Source organism: Hemitrygon akajei, chromosome 15, assembly GCF_048418815.1.
Source record: "Hemitrygon akajei chromosome 15, sHemAka1.3, whole genome shotgun sequence".
Lineage (NCBI taxonomy): Eukaryota > Metazoa > Chordata > Chondrichthyes > Myliobatiformes > Dasyatidae > Hemitrygon > Hemitrygon akajei.
Window position 1 is genome coordinate 59,618,137 of NC_133138.1, and position 23,879 is coordinate 59,642,015.

General features: G+C 39.4%; 1 protein-coding gene across 2 annotated transcripts in view; it reads left to right on the forward strand.

Annotated features, from left to right (window-relative positions):
• LOC140739386 (peroxisome proliferator-activated receptor gamma coactivator 1-alpha-like) overlaps positions 1-18,013 on the forward strand; it is a 154,470-nt gene extending 136,457 nt beyond the window's left edge. For both annotated transcript variants that reach the window (XM_073067648.1, XM_073067649.1), the window contains exons 8-12: positions 1,281-2,133; positions 11,011-11,107; positions 14,986-15,107; positions 15,208-15,359; positions 16,738-18,013. In XM_073067648.1, coding sequence (XP_072923749.1) covers positions 1,281-2,133; positions 11,011-11,107; positions 14,986-15,107; positions 15,208-15,359; positions 16,738-16,841 — 1,328 coding nt within the window. In that variant the 3' untranslated portion in view covers positions 16,842-18,013. The remainder of the gene's footprint in view (positions 1-1,280; positions 2,134-11,010; positions 11,108-14,985; positions 15,108-15,207; positions 15,360-16,737) is intronic.
• Positions 18,014-23,879: the final 5,866 nt, after the last annotated feature.

Genomic DNA, 23,879 nt, shown 5'->3' on the forward strand with positions numbered 1-23,879 from the left:
AGAAAGGCTCTAAGAATAAGCCAGGAAATTATAGGCCGGCAAGCCTGTCATCAGCAGTATGAAAGTTATTGGAATGTATTGTAAGGGATCACATATCTAAATATGTTGATAGTTGGTGACTGATTAGGGATAGTAACATGGCTTTGTGCATGCTAGGTGTGTCTAACTAATCTTATAGAGTTTTTTTGAGGAAGTTACTGAGAAAGTTGATGAAGGCAAGGCAGTGGATGTTGTCTACATGGACTTGCAACGCTTTTGACAAGGTTCCCCATGGAAGGTTTGTCAAGATGGTCCAATTACTTGGCATTCAAGATGAAGTCATAAATTGGATTAGACATTGGAATGCGAGAGAAGCCACAGAGTGGTAATAGATGGTTGCCTCTTTGAGGCCTGTGACAGGAATACCCCAGGAAATGGTGCTGGGTCCAGTGTTGTTTGTCATCTTTATCAACAATCTGGATGATAATGTGGCAAACTAGATCAGACAAGTGCGAGGTAGGATCGACCAGGATAGTCTTTCACAGTGAATGGTAGGGCACTGAGGAGTGAGGTAAAACAAAGTGATCTGGGAATAAAGGTCCAGAATTCATTGAAAGTGGTAGCATAGGCAGATGGGGTCATAAAGAAAGCTTTTGGCACATTGACCTTCATAAATCAATGTATTGAGTACAAATGTTGGGAAATTATGTTTAAATTCTGTAAGTTATTCGTGAGGCTTAATTTGGAGTAATGAGTACAGTTTTTGTCACCTACCAAGAAGAAAGATGTAAATAAGATTGAAAGAGTTTAGAGAGAAACTTTTTTGTGTTCTATCGCTGAGCAGCAGTGAACCATCTGATTGGCCTATCAGAGTTCTGTTTGGGAACTAGTTGACTTGATCAGCATTTCTGATCTGGCTATTGTTCACGATTGCAATTAATAAAACAAAAATAATTTACAAAGATGTTACTGGGACTTGACCTCAGTTATAAGGAAAGGTTGAATAAGTTAGGACTTCCTTTTGCTAAAATGTAGAAGATTGAGTGGAGATTTGGTAGAGGTATACAAAATTATGAGGGGTAAATGCAAGCAGGCTTTTTCCTCTGAGGATGGATGAGACTCCAGCTTGAGTTCATGGATTAAGAGTGAAAGGTTGGGAGTATTGTATATCATAGATAGAAATGCTACCTATCACCATTTAATGAGTCTTTAATTCCATATTATTATTGTCAGATCCTTGTCTTTGTGTTCAAAAATAATAATTATTTAATGAATATCTATGTTAATCGTTTTTCTTGCAGGACTTACACCTCCAACTACCCCGCCACACAAAACGACCAGAGATGATCCTTTCAAGACAGCAATAAAAATTGATTCATCTGTTGACAACACAATTAATGAATTACCAACAAAGAATCATTGGAGTTCTTTATCAAAAAGTCTTGTCAATAAACACCCTGAGCAAACTGAGCTGTATGCTTACCTTAGCAAAGCCACCGTTGCCCCAGTTCAGATCGAAGGCAAGAAGGTTAAAAGGTCATATACCAGATGCTTTGGTGACCATGACTATTGTCAATTGTACAGGTCAGAAACTGAAACTGAAAAGAATGTTCTGAGACTTTATGAACTTCCAAACTCTAGTAGCCATCAGGATGGAAAGGAAACATATGATGATTATTCACTTTGCAGTGATAAGAAGCAAAAGATGTCTCCCATTCCAAGTCAAGGACCTAATGGTAAGAGAGTGGAGATAAGCAAAAGGCTTTCCATTCTGAGCAGCAATAAAAAACCATTGAGAGACCAAGAGATAAGAGCCAAATTATTCAAACACTTTGGTTATCCGGAAGAAGCCATTACGGATGAGGTGGAACAAAATGCACTTGAAGGCAATAATTATGGCCCGAATGAATGCTGCAATCATTCTGGTGTGAAGTTGCTAACAGGGATGAAAAATTCTGGGACTGATTCTCCAGATCAATCACCGTCTATTTCCTTGCATATGAATGCCCAATCACTGCCAAAGGACTCTTCGCATGCACAAGAACGTCAGTTAGATGAGGAAGAAGCGAAGTCTTGCTCTAACCAACAGCACAAAATAACTTCTGGATTTCCTCATACACAATCTCAATCTCCAGTGAAAAGGGAATCTTCCAGGTAGGAAATTGACAAGCGAGTAAAGACATAGAGTGATAAGCAAGAACTGGTAATTGCATCACGAACTTCTGACTTGACCGTAGCCTTCCTTCAGTCATCCCCAGCCTTCTCTCTAACCTTCTCCTATTTCCAGAAATATTTAAAACGGTACATTGTAGAGTTAGATATTGTTTCCAATAACAAACCCTCTCAGTGAAGATAGACTGAAGGAGGGTGATATTTAGCCATGAAGGAATACCTAGCCTGTAGTTTGGCTGCCTGTGTAGAGAAACAACCTCTCACAAGCTGTAGTGCCTCTCAGGTAGGAGCAACAGGAAAAGGAGTTTAAAATTGATCTAAAATTTAATTGCAAATTTTTTGTAATGAAGGAAACCTGGCAGCAACTGTAGATGCAGTTAAATACAAAAATGTGTAAGTAACTACCAGTAATTTTCTGCTTCTGCTCAGTTTGCTCTGGTTTGTAGCCTGATCTTGTATATACAATGGATTTTGGTTATTCGGGATATGTCAGGACCAGTACATATTGCCCAATTGGCTGAAGTTTGATAGAAATAATTTTTTTTAAAGTCTTAAAAAAGACAAACTATCATTTAACTAAGTAACAAATTATGTAATTAATTAAAATACAGAATAACTTAGAACACTTCCAAAACTATTCTAGAATTATAAAACTGAGTAGTAGTTACTAAAGTTATTGATGGAAGAATTCATTCAGTGTATGCTAACATGTTATTTTGATTGACTGTAACTGAACAAAATCAGCACAGGCAACTACCGTAGATTCCGGACTACAGAGCGCACCTGATTAAAAGCCGCTGGCTCTAATTTTAGAAAGAAAATCAATTTTTTACTTGTACAGGCCGCACCGGATTTTCGGCCGCAGGTGTCCCACGTTGTAATATGAGATATTTACACAGAAAGATATTACACGTGAGGATTTTTTAACTTTTAATTAAATCCATATGGTAACATAAACAAATACATATTGCAAATGCTTTTTTTCGAACCGTGCCTGTAACGCGGCTACTTTTAAATATACGTTGCGTATACTTTTTTACTGAACAACATTCCAATATCTCCTAACGACTGGTAAAAAATATATATACTGCAGCCTACCAGGAAAAGTTATTGATCGCCTTTAACTTAAAAGCAGCGTTCGCTCAGATCCAATGCCGCTCGCGTAATGCCACTCGCCCCCGCCTTCCCGTTTATCGCAAACCGGTATCCCACAAGACGCGGCGAAACCGGGTGTGACGTCATAGCATCCCGCGATGTAGTACAGAAAACAAATATAGTTAAAACACTTCTAACTTTAACTAGAAAATGAATTACTAAGCGAAAATATTATAAACTAAATAACTGCCATAAAGGCAGCACAATGCTTTTCTTCGAGTGTTTTCCATGTTGATGAGGGTGAGTACAAATGACTGATTTACAATAATTTAATTGTGAAAGTGCGCTTGATTTATCGTACAATTTCATTGGACCTCTGTGGACTACTCATCAATTTTATTGGTCTACTGTTACGAGGCAAAATGTTTTTGGTGGCATGAAAAAAATCATGTATTAGCCGCACCGTATTAAAGGCCGCAGAGTTCAAAGCTGTTCAAAATGTGGGAAAAAAGTAGCGGCTTATAATCCGACATCTACGGTAGTGCAGATAGTAGGCTGCTCTTAAACCAAAGGGTCTCGACTCGAAACGTCAACTGCACTTCTTCCTGTAGATGTTGCCTGGCCTGCTGCGTTCCACCAGCAGTTTGTGTGTGTTGCTTGAATTTCCAGCATCTGCAGATTTCCTCGTGTTTGCGAAACAATTTTTGCTCAGCTACATAAAAGTAAAAGAGAGACGAGAGGATATTGGACCACTGGAAAATTACACTGGAGTGGTAGTAAGGAAGGACGAAGAAATGGAGGACAAACTTAATAAGTATGTTGCATCAGCCTTCACTGTGGAAGACACAGGCAGAATGCCAGAAATGTGAGAGCTTCAGGGGGCAGAAGTGAGTGTTGTTGCTATTACTAAGGAGAAGGTGCTTGGGAAACTGAAAAGTTTGAGGTAGATAAGTCACCTGCAACAGATGGACTACCCCCCAGAGTTCTGAAAGAGTTAGCTGAAGGGATTGTGGAGGCATTCATAATGATCTTTCAAAAATTGCTAGATTCTGGAATGGTTCCTGATCTGGACAATTGCAGATGTCTGTTCTTTAATAAGTAAGGAAGACAAAAGAAAGGAAAGTATAGGCTAGTTAGCCTGGCTTCAATGGTTGGAAAGATGTTGGAATCTGTTATTAAGGATGAGGTTTCAAGGTACTTAGATGAAAATGATGGTTTTCAAAATGGAAAACCTAGCCTGACAAGTCCATTGGATTTCTTTGAGGAAATAACAGACAGGATAGACAAAGGAGAGTCAGTGGATGTTATTTATTTGGACATTCAAAAGGCTTTTGACAGGTGCTATATGTGAGGCTGCTTAACAAGATAAGAGCTCATGATATCACAGGAAAGGTACTAGCATGGATAGAAGATTGGCTGATAGGCAAAAGAGAGGGAATAAAGGAACAAAGGGGAATAAAGAAGTGGCAGATAGAATATGGCGTAGGAAATCCAAAAATTAGATATGCAAAGGGACTTAGATTTCTCAAGGGTTAACTTGTATGTTGAGACTTGTAAGAAGACAGTTGTAATGCTAGGATTCATTTCAAGAGGACTAGAATACAAAAGCAAGGATATAATGCTGAGGCTGATGAAGGGTGGAGTGATTAGCATTGCTAATCAGGGAAAATGTCACAACAGTGTTTCGGCAGGACAGATTAGAGGGCTTGTCTACCCGAGGCCATATGGGTGGAGCTGAGAAACAGGAAAGGTATGACCACATTAATGGGGTTGTATAAAAGACCATCCAATAGTCAGTGAGAATTGGAGGAGCAAATCTGCAGCGAGATAGCAGACAACTGCAGGAAACATAAAGTTGTAATAGTAGGGGATTTTAATTTTCCACGTATTGATTGGGACTCCCATAATGTTAAAAGTCTAGACGGGTTAGAGTTTGTAAAATGTGTTCAGGAAAGTTTTCTTTTTTTTTAAATAAATTTTTGATTTTCTCGTCCCGTCTCTGGGGCGACTCCCCGCGCTTCTCTCTTCCCTAACCACCCCTGTCCCTCCTCTGCTCCCATTCCTTCTCCCTTCCGATCCGAAAGTTTTCTAAATCAGTACATAGAGGTACCAACTAGAGAGGATGCAATATTAGTCAGACAGACATACTTTATTGATCCCGAGAGAAATTGAGTTTCATTACAGTTGCACAAACCAAGAATAGTGCAGAAATATAGCAATATAAAACTATAAATAATTAAATAATAATAGGTAAATTATGCCAAGAGGAAATAAGTCCAGGACCAGCCTATTGGCTCAGGGTGTCTGACACTCTGAGGGAGGAGTTGTAAAGTTTAATGGCCACAGGCAGGAATGACTTCCTATGACGCTCAGTGTTGCATCTCAGTGGAATGAGTCTCTGGCTGAATGTACTCCTGTGCCCAACCAGTACATTATGCAGTGGATGGGAGACATTGTCCAAGATGGCATGCAACTTGGACAGCATCCTCTTTTCAGACACCACCGTCAGAGAGTCCAGTTCCACCCCCACAACATCACTGGCCTTACGAATGAATTTGTTGATTCTGTTGGTGTCTGCTACCCTCAGCCTGCTGCCCCAGCACACAACAGCAAACATGATAGCACTGGCCACCACAGACTTGTAGAACATCCTCAGCATTGTCCGGCAGATGTTAAAGGACCTCAGTCTCCTCAGGAAGTAAAGACAGCTCTGACCCTTCTTGTAGACAGCCTCAGTGTTCTTTGACCAGTCCATTTATTGTCAATTCTTATCCCCAGGTACTTGTAATCCTCCACCATGTCCACACTGACCCCTTGGATCTCCTATTGGATAGGTATATGGACAGGAAAGGAATGGAGGGTTATGGGATGTGTGCAGATTGGTGGGACTAGGTGAGAGCAAGAGTTCGGCACGGACTAGAAGGGCTGAGATGGCCTGTTTCCGTGCTGTAATTGTTATATGGTTATATAGTTATATTAGAAAACGAGTTTGGACAGGTGATGGAAGTGTGTGTAGGGGAACATTTTGGTTCCAGTGTTCATAACACCATTAGTTTCAACTTGATCATGGATAAAGATAGATCTTGTCCTCGGGTTGAGGTTCTAAACTGGAAAAAGGCCAAATTTGAAGAAATGAGAAAGGATCTAAAAAGCATGGATTGGGACAGGTTGTTCTCTGGCAAGGATGCCGTTGGTAAGTGGGAGGCCTTCAAAGGAGAAATTTTGAGAGTGAAGAGTTTGTATGTTCCTGTCAGGATTAAAGGCAAAGTGATTAAGAGTAAGGAACCTTGGTTCTCTAGGGATATTGGAACTTTGATAAAGAAGAAGAGAGAGATGTATGACGTGTATAGGAAACAGGGAGGAAATAAGGTACTTGAGGAGTATAAAAAGTGCAAAAAAATACTTAAGAAAGAAATCAGGAGGACTAAAAGAAGACATGAGGTAGCTTTGGCAGTCAAGGTGAAGGATAATCCAAAGAGCTTCTACAGGTATATTAAGAGCAAAAGGATAGTAAGGGATAAAATTGGTCCTCTTGAAGATCAGAGTGGTCAGCTATGTATGGAACCAAAAGAAATGGGGGAGATCTTAAATGGGTATTTTGCATCTGTATTTACTAAGGAAACTAGCACGGAGTCAATGGAAATAAGGCAAACAAATAGTGAGGTCATGAAATCTATACAGATTGAAGAGGAGGAGGTGCTTGCTATCTTGAGGCAAATCAGAGTAGATAAATCCCCAGGACCTGACAAGGTATTCCCTCGGACCTTGAAGGAGACTAGTGTTGAAATCGCAGGAGCCCTGGCAGATATATTTAAAATGTCGGAATCTACGGGTGAGGTGCCGGAAGATTGGAGGATAACTCATGTTGTTCTGTTGTTTAAAAAAGGCTCCAAAAGTAATCCAGGAAATTATAGGCCAGTAAGTTTGACGTCGGTAGTAGGTAAATTATTGGAAGGAGCACTAAGAGATAGAATCTACAAGTATTTAGATAGACAGGGACTTATTAGGGAGAGTCAACATGGCTTTGTGCGTGGTAGATCATGTTTAACAAATCTATTAGAGTTTTTCGAGGAGGTTACAAGGAAAGTGGATGAAGGGAAGGCAGTGGATGTTGTCTACATGGACTTCAGTAAGGCCTTTGACAAGGTCCCGCATGGGAGGTTAGTTAGGAAGATTCAGTCGCTAGGAATACATGGTGAGGTAGTAAATTGGATTAGACATTGGCTGAATGGGAAAAACCAGAGAGTGATAGTGGAGGATTGCTTCTCTGAGTGGAGGCCTGTGACTAGTGGTGTGCCACAGGGATTAGTGCTGGGTCCATTGTTATTTGTCATCTATATCAATGATCTGGATGATAATGTGGTAAATTGGATCAGCAAATTTGCTGATGATACAAAGATTGGAGGTGTAGTGAACAGTGAGGAAGGTTTTCAAAGCTTGCAGAGGGATTTGGACCAGCTGGAAAAATGGGCTGAAAAATGGCAGATGGAGTTTAATACAGACAAGTGTGAGGTATTGCACTTTGGAAGGAAAAACCAAGGTAGAACATACGAGGTAAATGGTAGGGCACTGAGGAGTGCAGTAGAACAGAGGGATCTAGGAATACAGATACAAAATTCCCTAAAAGTGGCATTACAAGTAGATAGGGTAGTAAAGAGAGCTTTTGGCACATTGGCCTTTATAAATCAAAGTATTGAGTATAAGAGCTGGAATGTTACAGTGAGGTTGTATAAGGCATTGGTGAGGCCGAATTTGGAGTGTTATGTGCAGTTTTGGTCACCGAATTACAGGAAGGATATTAATAAGGTTGAAAGAGTGCAGAGAAGGTTTTCAAGGATTTTGCCGGGACTTGAGAAACTGAGTTACAGAGAAAGGTTGAATAGGTTAGGACTTTATTCCCTGGAGCATAGAAGAATGAGGGGAGACTTGATAGAGGTATATAAAATTATGATGGGTATAGATAGAATGAATGCAAGCAGGCTTTTTCCACTGAAGCTAGGGGAGAAAAAAACCAGAGGACATGGGTGAAGGGGGAAAAGTTTAAAAGGAACATTGTGGGGGGGGGGGGGCTTCTTCACACTGAGAGTGGTGGGAGTGTGGAATGAGCTCCCAGATGAAGTGGTAAATGCGGGCTCACTTTTAACATTTAAGAAAAACCTGGACAGGTACATGGACGAGAGGTGTATGGAGAGATATGGGCCAGGTGCAGGTCAGTGGGACTAGGCAGAAAAATGGTTCAGCACAGCCAAGAAGGGCCAAAAGGCCTGTTTCTGTGCTGTAATGTTCTATGGTCTTATAGTCTATTACTGGATAACTATCAGTGACAAAAATCACTGCTGTTTGAACACAAATACACAAGTGACACTGTTTAGAAACTGTTTTAAGCATGGTGTAGTGTCTGATGGGCACATGACATGCACGCCACTGATGCTAGTTAGAAAATGTTTTGCATTGGTCTCCTGCCCCAATTAAGCTGCATGGTGTCCCAAATAAATACAAACTTTGTACAAGGAAGCCCAGCTATTTTCTCAATTTGTTTCTCTTCCTTAAAATTTGTCCCAAATAAACAGCCGCCCCGATTAACTGATGGCCCAACTAATCAGAATCCACTGTAGTTCATCAGTGAGCTGATGAAAACTTCAGCAACAATTCTGACTGAAAAATCCTGAATGTGCTCTGCTTCATATATATGTCTTGAGTTTCTCCTTAATGGAAACACTGGTCCAAATGCTCTTACCTTAGCTTTTTAAACAATCATTTTCTTAAAAAGAAATATCAGATGTATTTGAAATGATTGATCTTTTTATAAAATGTGTTTGATATTCCACTTCTCTTTTAATCTCATGCAGAAAAGCAACAAATATTTGAGATTGATATAAGGAGAATCTTTTTAATGCTGTACTTGTTTCGAACAAGAAATAATGTAATTGCAGAAGTGATGGAAGCAGGTTTCATTATGGACTTCAAGAGGAAATCAGATTAAGTATATGTTGAAAGAAATATTGTAACGCTATGGAGAAAAAGGCTGGTTTAGTTGAGAACTGAAGAGTTGCTTTGTAGGGAGCTAGTGTACAGTCGCCTTCTACACTGTAATCATTTATAACTATGCAGTTTTAAATTAAGTAAAAATTGGTTCTTTCTATTATTGTTTGCTTTCTGAGAAAATTTTTCATTGTAATTGATTGGCTGCCAGACATGTCTGTTGACGTCATAGATGCCACCGACAAATGATGTCAGGGAAGATGATATCCACACCACGAGATTATTGGATTGTTGTGGGCAGTGTTTTTCAAAGTCAGGGACAAGTGCAATTGCTTCACTACTGAGCAGAAATTGTAGGCTCTTACATTACAACAATTTATCATTGTAAATACCTTTCTTTGCATTATCCATAAATGTAACCAGTGTTATAGTTATTGAAGATGAAAAGCCTATGCAAGACAGTTGAAATAGGGCTTTTCAATTAAATTAGAAATAGAATATAGTGAACTATCTATCGTTTATAAATATATGTAATGTCTGTCATGCCCAACTGGATTCTGATAACACGTTTCTAATGATACAAAATTCATCAAATCACCTGTTCAAGATGTTATGTCTCTTTATTTTTTTCTATTTCCCCTTCTCTAACTTCAGCTGAGATATATTTCCAACAATACTTAATACATGCAGCTTTTGCCCATAAGATACCGGTATGTCTTTGTTTAGAAGATGGATGCTGCCATTTGTTAAAACATGAAAAGCATTATAATTGAACCTACTGCCTAGATTCTTGTTCTTAGCACCAGGGTTTCAGAGGATGGATAAGCACTGCTTCTTAACATTTCCACCCCCTCCAGCCAGTTCCCAAACCCCACACCTAGTCTGTCTGCCCAAGTGAGGAGCCGAGAAACATGTAGCCAAGTAATTAACTTGTCACTTGGATACAAAGAATGCATTAAATGTAGATCCTTTATTTAACCCCAACCTACTGCATAATATTGTAACTAACTTGTTGGGTTTCATTAAATTGCCACCGATGGTAGTGTAGTTAAGAAGCTTTGCTTGTCACGATGGTGGGAAAATTGTATCTTAAAATGTATTTGATGAGCTACCTTTGGTAAATGGATTAAGCATCTGGGAATTGGTTCCACACGACAGGGTGTTGGATCCAACTGTTTAATTCTTAGATAGACTGTTTAATTTATTATTGATTTGCAGTTTTAAAAATTAATTATCAGTTTGCATTTTATACAATTACTTATATGCAAGTAACGGCTTACTATGCTTCTCAGTCATTATAGGATGTATATGCAAGTTCAGTATGCCTTTAGTTGTTATATAGTGTATAATTATGGAAAGCCTTGTAAGCTTCTTTGTACTGCATTATTTGAATAATAATTTTTCTCATTGGTTAACTCTGATCTATAAATATGAATGGAATTTTTCCTTATCTCTGTCCTATAAAAATAACTGACTACAAGGCAGTGCTATCTTATTAGCTTCTTAGCTTTTCCTTCACTTACTAGATCACTATCAACATTTGTATCAAATTTTCTTTGTTCTATCACCGTTTAATAAAACGACTGTGAAGCAACAAGTTTTGTGCCTCTTCCCTGATTTCCAAAAGAACCTCAGACTCCCAACAAAGGCCATTCAGCCCATTGCATCTGCCAGTACTATGCCAAAGCTACCAACTCTTATAAAGGTTATCAGTAATTTATTTGTGTACGGATGTTAAACTTGCTGTTGGCTGAAAATATTTTTATTGTGAAAATTCCACAGGAATGCCAGGCGTGACAAATGTTTATACGGGAGGCAAATCTGGAATGGCGAGGACTTTGAAAATGCTAACCGAAGGGATAGAAGGAATAAAGCCATGGTGGGTCAATCAAAAAAGAGAAAATTGGATCTAATACTGGAGACTTACCTTAAATGTGGTCAACTGGGTGCTTTAAATGCATCTCTAAGACAACAGAAAGAGTAAAATAATTTGCAACTGCAAAGGCTGATTGAGCTGAATATTTCTCCATTACTCTGTAAGGAGGGAGAACAGCAGAAGAGTGTGTGTCTGTGTGGGGGGGAGGGGATCACTTGTCAAGATCTGCCAATTCTTCCTATCACCACTTCAGTCTTCCTTCCTCAAAATCTCAACCTGTTCATTTTCCTATTTTATTCTGCCAATCACGCTGGCCCTCGTCCCTTCTGTATCCGCCCAATGTTTCAAAGTTAAATCGTCTTGAATCACTCTGACATTCTACTTGACCCCTCACCTTAGGTGCGTATTTCACCATTTCAATTTTCCTGTCAGGCAGCAGTAAGCACAGATGCACACTTAGTTCATCAACCCAAACAGGAAAACTATTCTGTGTTATGGTAGGCTTGGAGCACTGTAGAAATCTCCTTTGTTGCCTGAAAATAATCAATATAATCTAGAGGGTTTGAAGGTAGAATGGAAACTTGTCTAATATGGAATCTGACTTCACACTGGTCCTTTGCTGACAGGTTCCTAACCCAGAAAACTGATTATTAGGCATGGGTTCCAGCTGGACAGGCTACAGAACCAGGACAGGAGGTGTAATCTGATTGCCAACCAGGGTGGAAGAATAATAGCCCTATCCCAAAGAAACATGTGTCATTCTCTGATCCCAAGGCAGTCTGTGATTCATAACCCAGATGCTAGAAGAATGGGGGCATGTGAGCTGGCACTTACCTTCTCTGTGAAGCTGTCCTTGCATCTCTTCACCTGCCAAGCTCCTTCATGCCTGTGAAAACAATCATATCACCTTAAACCTGGAAAGCAGATAAAATCAGAAATTGACAGCCTCCCTTAAAGACTGACATTTCATCTCATGCAAACCAGTGAGTGAGCTGCCTCTTAAAACCTGGAAGTTAGTAGGTTAGAGGTTGCTTGAGTTGGGGTTCAGGTTTTAATACTCCCATTTAAAATAGTAAAATTATGCTTGATCATCTAAAAGACGATATGAACTTTGATTTTAAATCTCAGACCTGCTACATTTTCCTGTCACATTCATTTTTAATATTGTATATTTACAGGAACTACTCTGTGAAATTGACCATGATCTTTTCATCTACTTCAGAATGGGAAAAAAAAAGTTATATTTACGTTAAATTTGATGAGAAGCATAAATATTTATTAAACTTGATATTCTCAACAGTGTTCAACCTCAGTTGCATTAGGCTTACTGTCTCTGATTAAAGCAAGATTACCAAGTCTACTAATAACAAGTAGAACTGTACTCATTTCCCTTGCCTAAGTAGGATTTATGCTCAGGGCTTCTGTTGCTAAAATCCTGTGCATCAATGGTTCGCAGCTTTAATCTTAGCACTGGCAAGAGACATGTTGCCTGTAGATAGTAACTAGCTTTGTCACTCATTTAGTTTTTGCCCATATTCATAATTAATGTATTAGTGCTGAACAAACTCATTCATGTCATTTAAGGACAGTTTTACTGCTTCTGGTTTTAGCCAAAATATATTTTCAAAAATATTTCTCGGATAAGCAAAAGTTTCATAAGACCTTATGATATAGCAGCAGAATTAGGCCATTTGGCCCATCAAGTCTTGCTTTTTCCCCATATCCCTTCGTGCCCTGACAAATCAAGAATTTATCAACCTCTGCCTTAAATATACCCAATAACTTGCCCTCACTAGTGGCAACATTCTCTCTGGCTAAAGCAATTCCTCCTCATCTCCATTCTAAAAGGACATCCCTCTATTTTGAGGCTGTGTCCTCTGGTCTTGAACTCGCCCACCATAGGAAATATCCTCTCAACATACACTCTATCAAGGACTTCAACATTCGCAAGGTTTGAATGAGGTCACCTTTCATTCTTGTGAATTCTGTGAGTAGTGGGCCAGAGCCATCAAATGCTGAGATGTTTTTAAATTCTGTTTAACAGTGTAAGAACTGAATTCTGAACATAGATATTTCATTAGTCATTTTGATATTACTTCTGTCTAAACCTGCAAAGAATCATACATTCTAATATAAAAACTACCAAGCAATGACATCAAATAAGCTGATACATTGTCACGACAATAATTCTTCAAAAAATAGCTTTGGTTTATAAACCAGTGACTTGAAATGGGTTTTATAATTTATAGTCCAGCTGTTCCTTTGTTTACATAGGTGTCATAAATATATTAAAGCAGAAGTGTTGATGTCACAAAACTGATTACGGTATTCATTTCAGGGGAGTCATGGCATGTGTCCTGAGAGAAAGATGTGGCAGGTTGAAGAGTTTAGATAATTTGTCTTTAATATAGACATAAAAGTTAAACAATGGCATTTAACATTTCCAGTTGACAATAACAGTAACTTTCATTTGTGTTTAGCTTTAAAGAATCAGAATCAGGTTTCATATCACCGGCATATGTCAGGTATAGGAAAGATTTTGAGATGGAAGGCTATGCCTTTGACCCAATCTGTTCTGTAGATGGTGCAGGTTTAACATTGTCTTCAACAAGAAGCCAGAATCAGAGAGTGGGTGGTATGGGGAATAAAACAATTAAGAAACTGGAACAAATTGGGCCATTCAGCCCATCATTTCTACTATCCCATTTGATCACAGTTGACTTATTTTCCCTCTCAACCCCATTCTCCTGCCTTCTTCCCGCAACGTTGAACGCCCTTACTAATAAAGAACCTATCGACTTCTGCTTTAAGTATACCCAACGACTTGGCCTCCACAGCCATCTGTGATATTGAGGTGATCAGAACCAATCTGAATTAAGAAATGACATTGATGGCATTGACACCAAAGTCCACAGAGACACACTGCTTTTTACAGGCAAGTTCATACAGGAATTAGAACTAATCGTTCTAATTTTTTCTTCACTGTGACACGTTCTCCTTTAACTTTTCCAACAGATTCCTCTTGTGTTTCTGGCATTCCTCAGGTCCCCCCATATTTCAATTTAGCATTGAATCATTTTACTCCTCAGTTTAATTTGGCTTCTCTCTTCCTCTTGATTCAGCTATCCAGGCCAGCATATATATGCATGATCATATTGAACAAGCAGTCTTGAAGGCCCGATGACCTGCTCCTGCTCCTGTGTTATTGTGTGTTATCCACCAGCAGCTTGACAGCAATTCTTTATCCACAAATTTACTGGAAGTGTGCTTAAAATACATAATTTTAATTAGGCATAGCAATGTCATAAGCATGTTAAAAGTTCCTGTCCAAATATCATCAATAATATCATATTACACAAATAACAGGTGCTTAGAGGTGACTTAGGGGATAAAATCCCATCCTTAATCAAGAATTCTCTGATGGTTGCAAATTCCTTAATCTTTAGTTCATGACTTCATTTAAAACTTACCGTTAAATACCTGCTCTTAAATAATATTTCATCCAGAAGAAATCTTTCCGAAAAACACCCTTTTCCATATACTGTCCATTTTCAATAATTAGTTATTAATTAAAATAATATTGCACTGTTTATGGTAACTTCGGCCATTCCAAATCTATAGGTTATTTCTGAGCCACCCATATCCATTGCAGAAAGATCAACATAACCTGTATTTATATATTGCTTTAACAAAGTATTCCAAGACAGTTTTCTGAGAACAGAGTTCAGATGTTGTGAACAGCACGTACACACTGTATGTGCTAAAAATGTGTGCTATTAATAGGCGTGCAATAAATAATTGATTTAAAGCACCATAGAAAGGGGAAGTGAATAACTGAAGGAGATTTTACAAATGGTTTTAAATTATATTTATTTGTTCAGGATGAGTGCCGTTTTATCTATATCGGAAAGCTAGCCTGCAATATAACTCCAGCAGAACTAAAGCATCGTTTCGAAGTTTTTGGAGAGATTGAAGAATGCAAACTATTTACTCAAGATCGGGGGTAAGCATTAATTGAGAATATGACGCGTTCAAATGAATCTCATATTTTCAGGTAATGTCCATTTTTAATTAAGTGCACTAATGCATTGTTTTAAATGCAGTGTTAAGTATGGATTTATTGCATATCGCCATAGTGAGGATGCTGCTTCTGCTCTCAAGAACGGACATAAATTGCAGAGACGGAGTGAGCCTGCATTGCATTTATACTGCGAAGGGCTCAGACAATTCTGCAAAGGCAATTACACTGATCTGGGTAAGGAACTTGCATTGTGCTCTCTGTAGATTTCAGCATTTAGCTCTGTCGATATTACTGTTTTGTGGTGTTGATCGGTACAAAATGGAAACTGTACCTTATTGAACTGTGCATCATTTTTTCTTTTACATTCACAGCAATTCACTGTTGGTGTTCCATGTGCTTAAGTTTTCCAGGTAAAGTGCACATGGAGGCTAGCAGCGCTGTCCTGCCAGAGCTAACCTTTTCCTGCATTCAGAGCATTTATACATTTTAATGTGCACTTATATGCCACTCAGCGTGATCCCACAGAATGCTGATTCATTGTAACTCTCATGGTCCTCAGAGGTACATACATCCTTGTATTAAAAAAAAAAGATATCTACTTGGGTTGTGAACCAATGCACTACCAAAAAATCCTGGCATGTCCTCCCCGCTGCTGTGCTGGGAAGCTGAGTGTGGGGGAGCCGGCACAAATCCAGCAATGAATCACACAGTGACTTGATGTAGAGAGGCTTCCTGCTCCTGTTGGATGTGACAGAAGCCACTGTCTACCCCTCTTTTTTGAATGCACAGCAATGGCGTCCCCAGAGATTTAGCTGAGGTAACGAGCTCAATGGCCAGTAAACGACATTAATTGTGTTACCATTGAGAAATTTCCAGGTGGATTTCTGGCAGGCTCCTGGCACAGCAGTACTGTTGATAATGCATCTCTCTCTGTGTAATGCAATAATAACCCTGTTAACATTGATTCCGTTAACAAATTGGAACCACATCCTGCCCAACCAGTGAGGTACCATGTTTATTTTTAACTTTGTCTTCTTTGTAATGTGCCTCTCCCTTATTTTCCAAAAATTCTAGGTAATCCTAGTGTCTTAATTTATCTAACCTGGAATAATTCTCCTAAATACATATCAAATCTAGAAATACTGCAACTCGTATGCTTCATTTCTTTGCTTCATTTTTGTGAAGTAACTCTGTTTCCTAGCCTTTGCTCTAGAAGTTTGCATGTTCAGAACACCTGTATAGCAATAGCTTTAACAAGTAAGGGTTTACCGGAATGGAAGTTTTTCCCTTTAGATTTGGTTTAGCATTCAATAGATGTTTTATGCACACTTTGCAGAAATAGCTTATGCATACTTGAATAAGTTTTGGCTACACCAGCATCACTAACAAATCCATTGACAGAAGAGAGTGATGGAAACCATTATGTGTTGAAATTCTTCTGAATACGTAGAGGGACTGAAATCCTGAATTGCAATTTTCTATATAAAAATGTAATGCACAGAAATAATGTAATATGGCCCAGAAGAAAATAATACTAAATGTTCATTCAAAGTGCGTACTTTGTAAAGCAGAAGTAAATACAAAACTAAAAACAAATCTTGGTTAATTTTAGATCCCAGTGCAGAAGACCTGGACCCTTCTCCAATGAAAAGCAAGTATGACACTATGGATTTTGACAGCTTGTTGAAAGAGGCACAGAGAAGCCTGACTAGGTAACAGCCTTACATCTATTGCCTGCAGAGGATGCCACAATACCTCAATCAAGGCACTTTTCATTTGTTTACCTCTGTCCATTAGAACAGGACACTCATCCTTTAACAGTGAAATCAAAATGAAGTTTACATGAACTAAGCTGCTTCTGTCTGTGATTCTTCGGTAGATGTCAAATGTCACAAGTTTGGGCAGTCTAGTAGAACTACTGCTCACTGGTTGTTGTGTTCCCATAAGTAACCATAAAACAATAGTGGAATTGCAGCTGTGTTCACCAATTTTAATGTCTGTAGTTTGGGATACAGTGTTAGTATAATGGGAATTGGGGTTAAACACTCGGGTATTTTACGTGTTTTATGTGCTGCATTTTAAAATGTAATAGTTTACATGTATTGAAGCCTTTTCTGTTGTAATTTATTGTGTGCTTCCATTGTTTCAACTATGCACTGTAACTGTAGCCTTGCCTTTTCAGTCCTGAAATTTCCTAACCAGAAATGTTTACATGTAATATTATAGAATTTACTATCATTATAGTGAACTAACATATCTAGATTGACAGAGCTGTACTGTAAGTCATTGAATAAGTGCATATCAAGAAAAATTTATAACTGGGTGCATGGGTGATTATTCCATTAATTGGTGGGATCATCAGAATGTTATAACTAGCTGATGAAAGTAGATTATTCTAAAATCATACACTGATGATGAAGTTGTTTTATTATTTAAGTATGTTCAGTACGTATGTGTGTGATTAATTTAAAAAGTGTAAGTGGGAAGGTATGGGGAGTTCAGATAAAGTTTGATTATTTCTTTCAACTTTTTTAATTTTTGGAATACCTAACTTGTTTCATTACTGTTTTATAATTAGATTTTTTCAGGCAGTTAAAATGCAGTTCACTTTTGGTAATCTGATGTGTTTTATTTATGATCTTAGAATTGAAACATTGGAACCTTATACCTTTCCACATCAGCTGTAAGTGTGATTCAATAAGGCTCTAGCTCCCAAGCAAATGGCATATTATGTATTTTTAAATCATATCTTATAGTTTCTTAGAGAGTAATTCAAATCACAGACTGTATTAAACATAATATTTTAATGTCTTGTAAATATGTTGAAACCCCCTCAAAGCCCCGTCAATGCACTTGTTTACATTAATAAAATCGCAGAATGTAACACATTCTTTTAACAATTGTATTTTATTTATTTTTCGGTATTTCAATGATTTGCCACTGAATAAAAATAGCAATAAAACAATGTAGGAATGGATTTTTTTGTAATTGTTTATTCTAACTCAACAAAATTACACCCTGTAATTGAAAGTGGGGTAGTTGCATACTAATTTAAATTTCTCATCTCTCTATTTGAATATCCATAAGGTTTATGCAGTTTAACTTTCACATACTATACCAACATAATCTGCAGCTGTAATTTCCCAATAAGATGCACACAAGATAATGACGGTTGTTATTTTGGGATGTTCTTCCTGCACAGGAAAGCCTGAACACCTGTGTAATGACTTTCCATTTTCAATTTATCTTTGTTTTCCTAGATAAAAGCACATGTGAAAGGAATATTTGACTGCAGTTTGTAATTTATAGTCAGTTAAAAACTGGCAAGACAAGGGGTTGTCTGAATGACTACTCTAGAGCAGAGTTTGCCAATCTTTTTTGCCAAGGGGTTTAGAGAGGGTGGAGTTTATGAGGTGTGTTCAGGAAGGATTCTGGACACGATATGTAGTTCAGCCTACAAGAGGAGAGCTTGTACTTGATCTGGTATTGGGAAATGAACCTGGTCAGGTGTCAGATCTCTCAGTGGGAGAACGTTTTGGAGATAATGATGACAATTCTATCTCCTTTACCATAGCATTGGAGAGGGATAGGAACAGACAAGTTAGGAAAGCGTTTAATTAGAGTAAGGGGAAATATGAGGCTATCAGGCAGGAACTTAGAAGCATAACTTGAGAACAAATGTTCTCAGGGAAATGACTGGAAGAAAAGTGGCAAATGTTCAGGGAATATTTGCATGGAGTTCTGCATAGGTTCATTCCTATGAGACGGAAAGAATGGTAGGGTACAGGAACCGTGGTGTACAAAGGCTGTTGTAAATCTAGTCAAGAAGAAAATAAGAGCTTACAAAAGGTTCAAAAAACTAGGTAGTGATAGTGATCTGGAAGATTATAAGGCTAGCAGGAAGGTGCTTAAGAAAGAAATTAGGAGAGCCAGAAGGGGCCATGAGAAGGCCTTGGTGAGCAGGATTAAGGAAAACCCCAAGTCATTCTACAAGTATGTGAAGAGTAAAAGGATAAGAAATGAGAGCATAGGACCAATCAAGTGTGACAGTGGAAAAGTGTGTATGGAACAGAAGGAGATAGCAGAGGTAGTCAATGAATACTTCTCTTCAGTATTCACTATGGAAAAGGATCTTGGCGATTGTAGTGATGACTTACAGCGGACTGAAAAGCTTGAGCATGTAGATATTAAGAAAGAGGATGAGCTGGAGCTTTTGGAAAGCATCAGGTTGGGTAAGTCACCGGGACCAGACAAGATGTACCCCAGGCTACTGTGGGGGGCGAGGGGGGAGATTGCTGAGCCTCTGGTGATGATCTTCGCATCAGCAATGGAGACGGAGAAGTTCCGAAAGATTGGATTTTTTGAGGATGTGACTAAACACATTGATGAAGGTAGAGCAGTAGATGTAGTGTATATGGATTTCAGCAAAGCATTTGACAAGTTACCCCATGCAAGGCATATTGAGAAAGTAAGGAGGCATGGAATCCAAGCAGACATTGCTTTGTGAATCCAGAACGGGCTTGCCCACAGAAGGCGAAGAGTGGTTGTAGATGGGTCATATTCTGCATGGAGGTCAGTGACCACTGGGGTGCCTCAGGGATTTGTTCTGGGACTCCTACGCTTCATGATTTTTATAAATGGCCTGGTTGAGGAAATGGAGGGATGGATTGGTAAATTTGCTGATGACACAAAGGTTAGGTGTGTTGTGGATAGCGTGGAGGGCTGCCAGAGGTTACAGCAGGACATTGATAGGATGTAAAACTGGGCTGAGAAGTGGCAGATGGAGTTCAACCTAGATAAGTGTGAGGTGGTTCATTTTGGTAGGTCAAATATGATGGCAGAATATAGTATTTACGGTAACATTCTTCGCAGTGTGGAGGATCAGAGGGAACTGGGGGTCCAGGTCCATAGGGCACCCAAAGCTGCTGTGCAGATTGACTCTGTGGTTATGAAGGCCTTCGTCAGTCGTGGAATTGAGTTTAAGAGCTGAGCGGTAATGTTGCAGCTATATGGGACCCTGGTCAGACCCCACTTGGAGTACTGTGCTTAGTTCTCGTCACCTCACTACAGGAAGGAGGTGGAAACCATTGAAAGGGTGCAGAGGAGATTTAAAAGGGTGTTGCCTGGATTGGGGAGCATGTTTCATGAGAATAAGTTGAGTGAACTTGACCTTTTTTCCTTGGAGCGACAGAGCATGAGAGGTGACTTGATAGAGGTGTATAAGATGATGAGAGGTATTGATCAGGTGGATAATCTGAGGCTTTTTCCCAAGGCTGAAATGGCTAGCACGAGAGGGCACAGTTTTAAGGTGCTTGGAAGTAGGTGCAGAGGAGATGTCAGGGGTAAGTTTTTAACGCAGTGAGTGGTGAGTGCGTGGAATGGGCTGCTGGCGAAGGTGGTGGAGGCAGATACGATAGGATCTCTGAAGAGACTCCTGGACAGGTACATGGAGCTCAAAAAAATAGAGGGCTATGGGTAACCCTAGATAATTTCTAAGGTATGGACATGCTTGGCACAGCTTTGTGGGCCAAAGGGCCTGTATTGTTCTGTAGGTTTTCTATGTTTCTAAGCAAGGGGTCCGTGGACACCAGGTTAGGAATTCCTGGTCCGAAGTAATAATGGTTCAAATTATGAGAAAATAGTGAGCAGCAATAAATGGTAATAGCCTCTCAACCATATGTTCAAAAATAGTTAGTCCATATCTCAGATAGAAATTGATGAGAAGGCAGTTGCAGTCTCAAAAACTGATAAGATATGAGGAATTTTGACTAAGAATGTCAGTGCTTTGAAATTTATCAACAGTACTTATATGACTCCTTCTTATCAGAAACAGTCATGATCCTACCCCTGCTTACATCATGCTAATGGTGATAATACATTCCCTTCTCCCTTTTCCTCTATTCCCCATTCTGACCCTTTACCTCTTCTCAGCTAACTATTACTTCCCCCTGGGTCCCCTCCTCCTTATTTTTCTCCTATGGTCTACTCTCCTGTCTGACCAGATTCTTTCTTCTCCAGCCCTGACCTTTCCCACCCACCTGGCTTCATCTCTCACCATTCAGCTAGTCTCCTTCCCCTCCTCCCACCTTTTTATTCTGGCATCTTTCCCCTTCTTTCTCAGTCCTAAAGAATGGTCTCAGCCTGAAACTTGGACCGTTTATTTATTTCCATAGCTGTTGCCTGATCAGCTGAGTTCCTCTTGCATTTTGTGTGTGTTGCTTTGGATTTCCAGTATCTGCAAAAATTCTTGTGTTTATGGTGAGGATACATTTACACTTATTTTTAACGTGGTGGAATGTGAATAATGCTGACCTCATATGCTTTGGAAATAGAAAATCCAGCATTGCAAAACACCAGCAAGAGAAAATCTGCAGATGTGGGAATTCAAAGTAATACACAGAAAATGCTGGAAGAACTCAGCAGGCCAGGTGGCATCTATGGAAAAGAGTAAACAGTCGACATTTCAGTCTGAGTCTGGGCCCAAAGTGTCAACTGTTTACTCTATTCCATGTATCCTACCTGGCCTGCTGAGTTCCTCCAGCATTTTGTGTGTATTACCTTGCAAAACACTTGGGTTGCTTTGACCAAAAAATACAAATTGTCAAAGCGTTTTTCATTAAGGCCTCATGCTTTGCAATGTGTATTGAATGCCATTTCTGAAGTTGGCCTTTATTCATCATTGTCATGACTGTGCATATACAGCTTTTGAATGCTGAGAGTACCACTCTTTAACATCACATCTGTGTTCTGCCATTTGCTTTGCTGTATGACTCGGACCAGATTGGATTCAGCAAAGAGAAAGGGTAAGTATATATATAGATCTCAGAGTTATTCAAGGGGCAGTAAGTCGGAGTTGCATGTTAGCAATATTTGAAAGGCTGAACATAGAGAGTTGGAGATTAGGAGGTTTTAAGATACCATTGAAACTGACAGCTAATACCTTCATACATTAAGTTCATTTCAAAATAGGTGGAACAATTCAACTGCAGGAGCTTACTACCCTTCCAGCACATTACTGAAAGCATTATGCAATGTAATTGAAAGTACATTTTGATCTCATGGTTTGAAGTCCTGACCCTTTTCAGGAAGGTAGGAACAGAATGAAGCTCTTAAGATTACATCACGGATGGCCATATCTCAACAGTGAAAGTTATTTCCACTATTTTGGATTAACTGCAGTTTTGTATTGCAGAAAAACAACAGAGCTAGTGATTTGTATAAAATGCTTGTGTAACATTGACTATCTTCAGATAATAACTTTCTTTTAGCTGAAGGCCTGCTCAAAAACAAAATATATTGACTGAGCTTTTCAACATTAAAACAGTGACTACATTTAAAATTGATTTAAAGTTCAAACTAAATTTATTATCAAAGTACATAGATGTCACTATATACAATCCAGCGATTCATTTACTTTGTGGGCATATTCAATAAATAGTAGTAGTAGCAGTCTCTCGAAGTCCAAGGAAGACGAATGTGTTGCGCAGTCAACGTCTGTGGGCACGCATATGACTTCTGAGGCCAAAGTCCGAAGCGCAGATACGGTCGCAGATGGGGCAAGGAGCACCGCCTGTTGGGGTAGGAGCGAACGCCTTCCTGTGTCTTTCTTGACTTGCCTTGAGGCGCTGTATGTGCCAGTTTGCTTGGAAGTTGTTTGCTGCCTTGGAGCATAGATTGCGCCACATACATAATAGAATAATAACCATAATAGCATCAATGAAAGAGTACACCAACTTGGCTGTTCAACCACTGTGCAAAAGACAGCAAACTACAAATACAAGAAGAAAATAATAATAATACTGAATGAATTAATAACAAAAACAAGAGATGAGAAGTCCTTGAAAATGAGTCCATAGGTTGTAGGAACATTTTGGGTAGTGAGACAAGTGAAGTTGAGTAAAGTTATCCCCTTTGGTTCAAGAGGCTGATATTTGAGGGGTAATAACTGTTGCTGAACCGGATGGTGTGAGTCCTGAGGCTCCTGTGTCGTCTTCCTGATCACAACAGCGAGAAGACAGCATGACCTGGGTGGTTGGGGTCCCTGTTGATGGATGCTGTTTTCCTGCAACAATGCTCCGTGTAGGTGTGCTCAGTGGTGGGGCGGGCATTCCCCTTGATGGATTGGACCATACCCACTTCTATTTGTAGGATTTTCCATTCAAGGCATTGGTGTTTCCATACCAGGCTATGATGCAGCCAGTCAGTATACTCTCCATCACGCATCTATAGAAGTTTGTCAAAGTTTTTGATGCCATTCCAAATTTTCACAAACTCCTAATGAAGTTGGGGCGCTGCCGTGCTTTCTTTGTAATTGCGCTTAGGTACTGAGTCCAGAATGGGTCCTCTGAAATGGTAACACCAAGGAGTTTAAAGTTGCTGACCCTCTCCACCTCTGATTCTCCAAAGAGGTCTGGCTCATGGACCTTTGGTTTCCTCCTACTGAAGTCAATAATCTGCTCCTTGGTCTTGCTGACATTGTGTAAGAGGTTGTTGTTGTGGCACCACTCAGACAGATTTTCAGTCTCAGGCTATGACAGTGGCATCATCAGCAAACTTGAATATGGCATTGGAGCTGTGTTTAGCCACATTCATAAGTAAAACGAGTAGAGCAGGGTGCTGAGCGCGCAGCCTTGTGGTGCACCTGTGCTGTTGGAGATTGTGGCAATGTTGTTGCTAATGCAAAGTGACTGGGATCTGTAAGTGAGGAAATCGAGGATCCAATTGCGCAGGGAGGTATTGAGGTCTTGAAGTTTA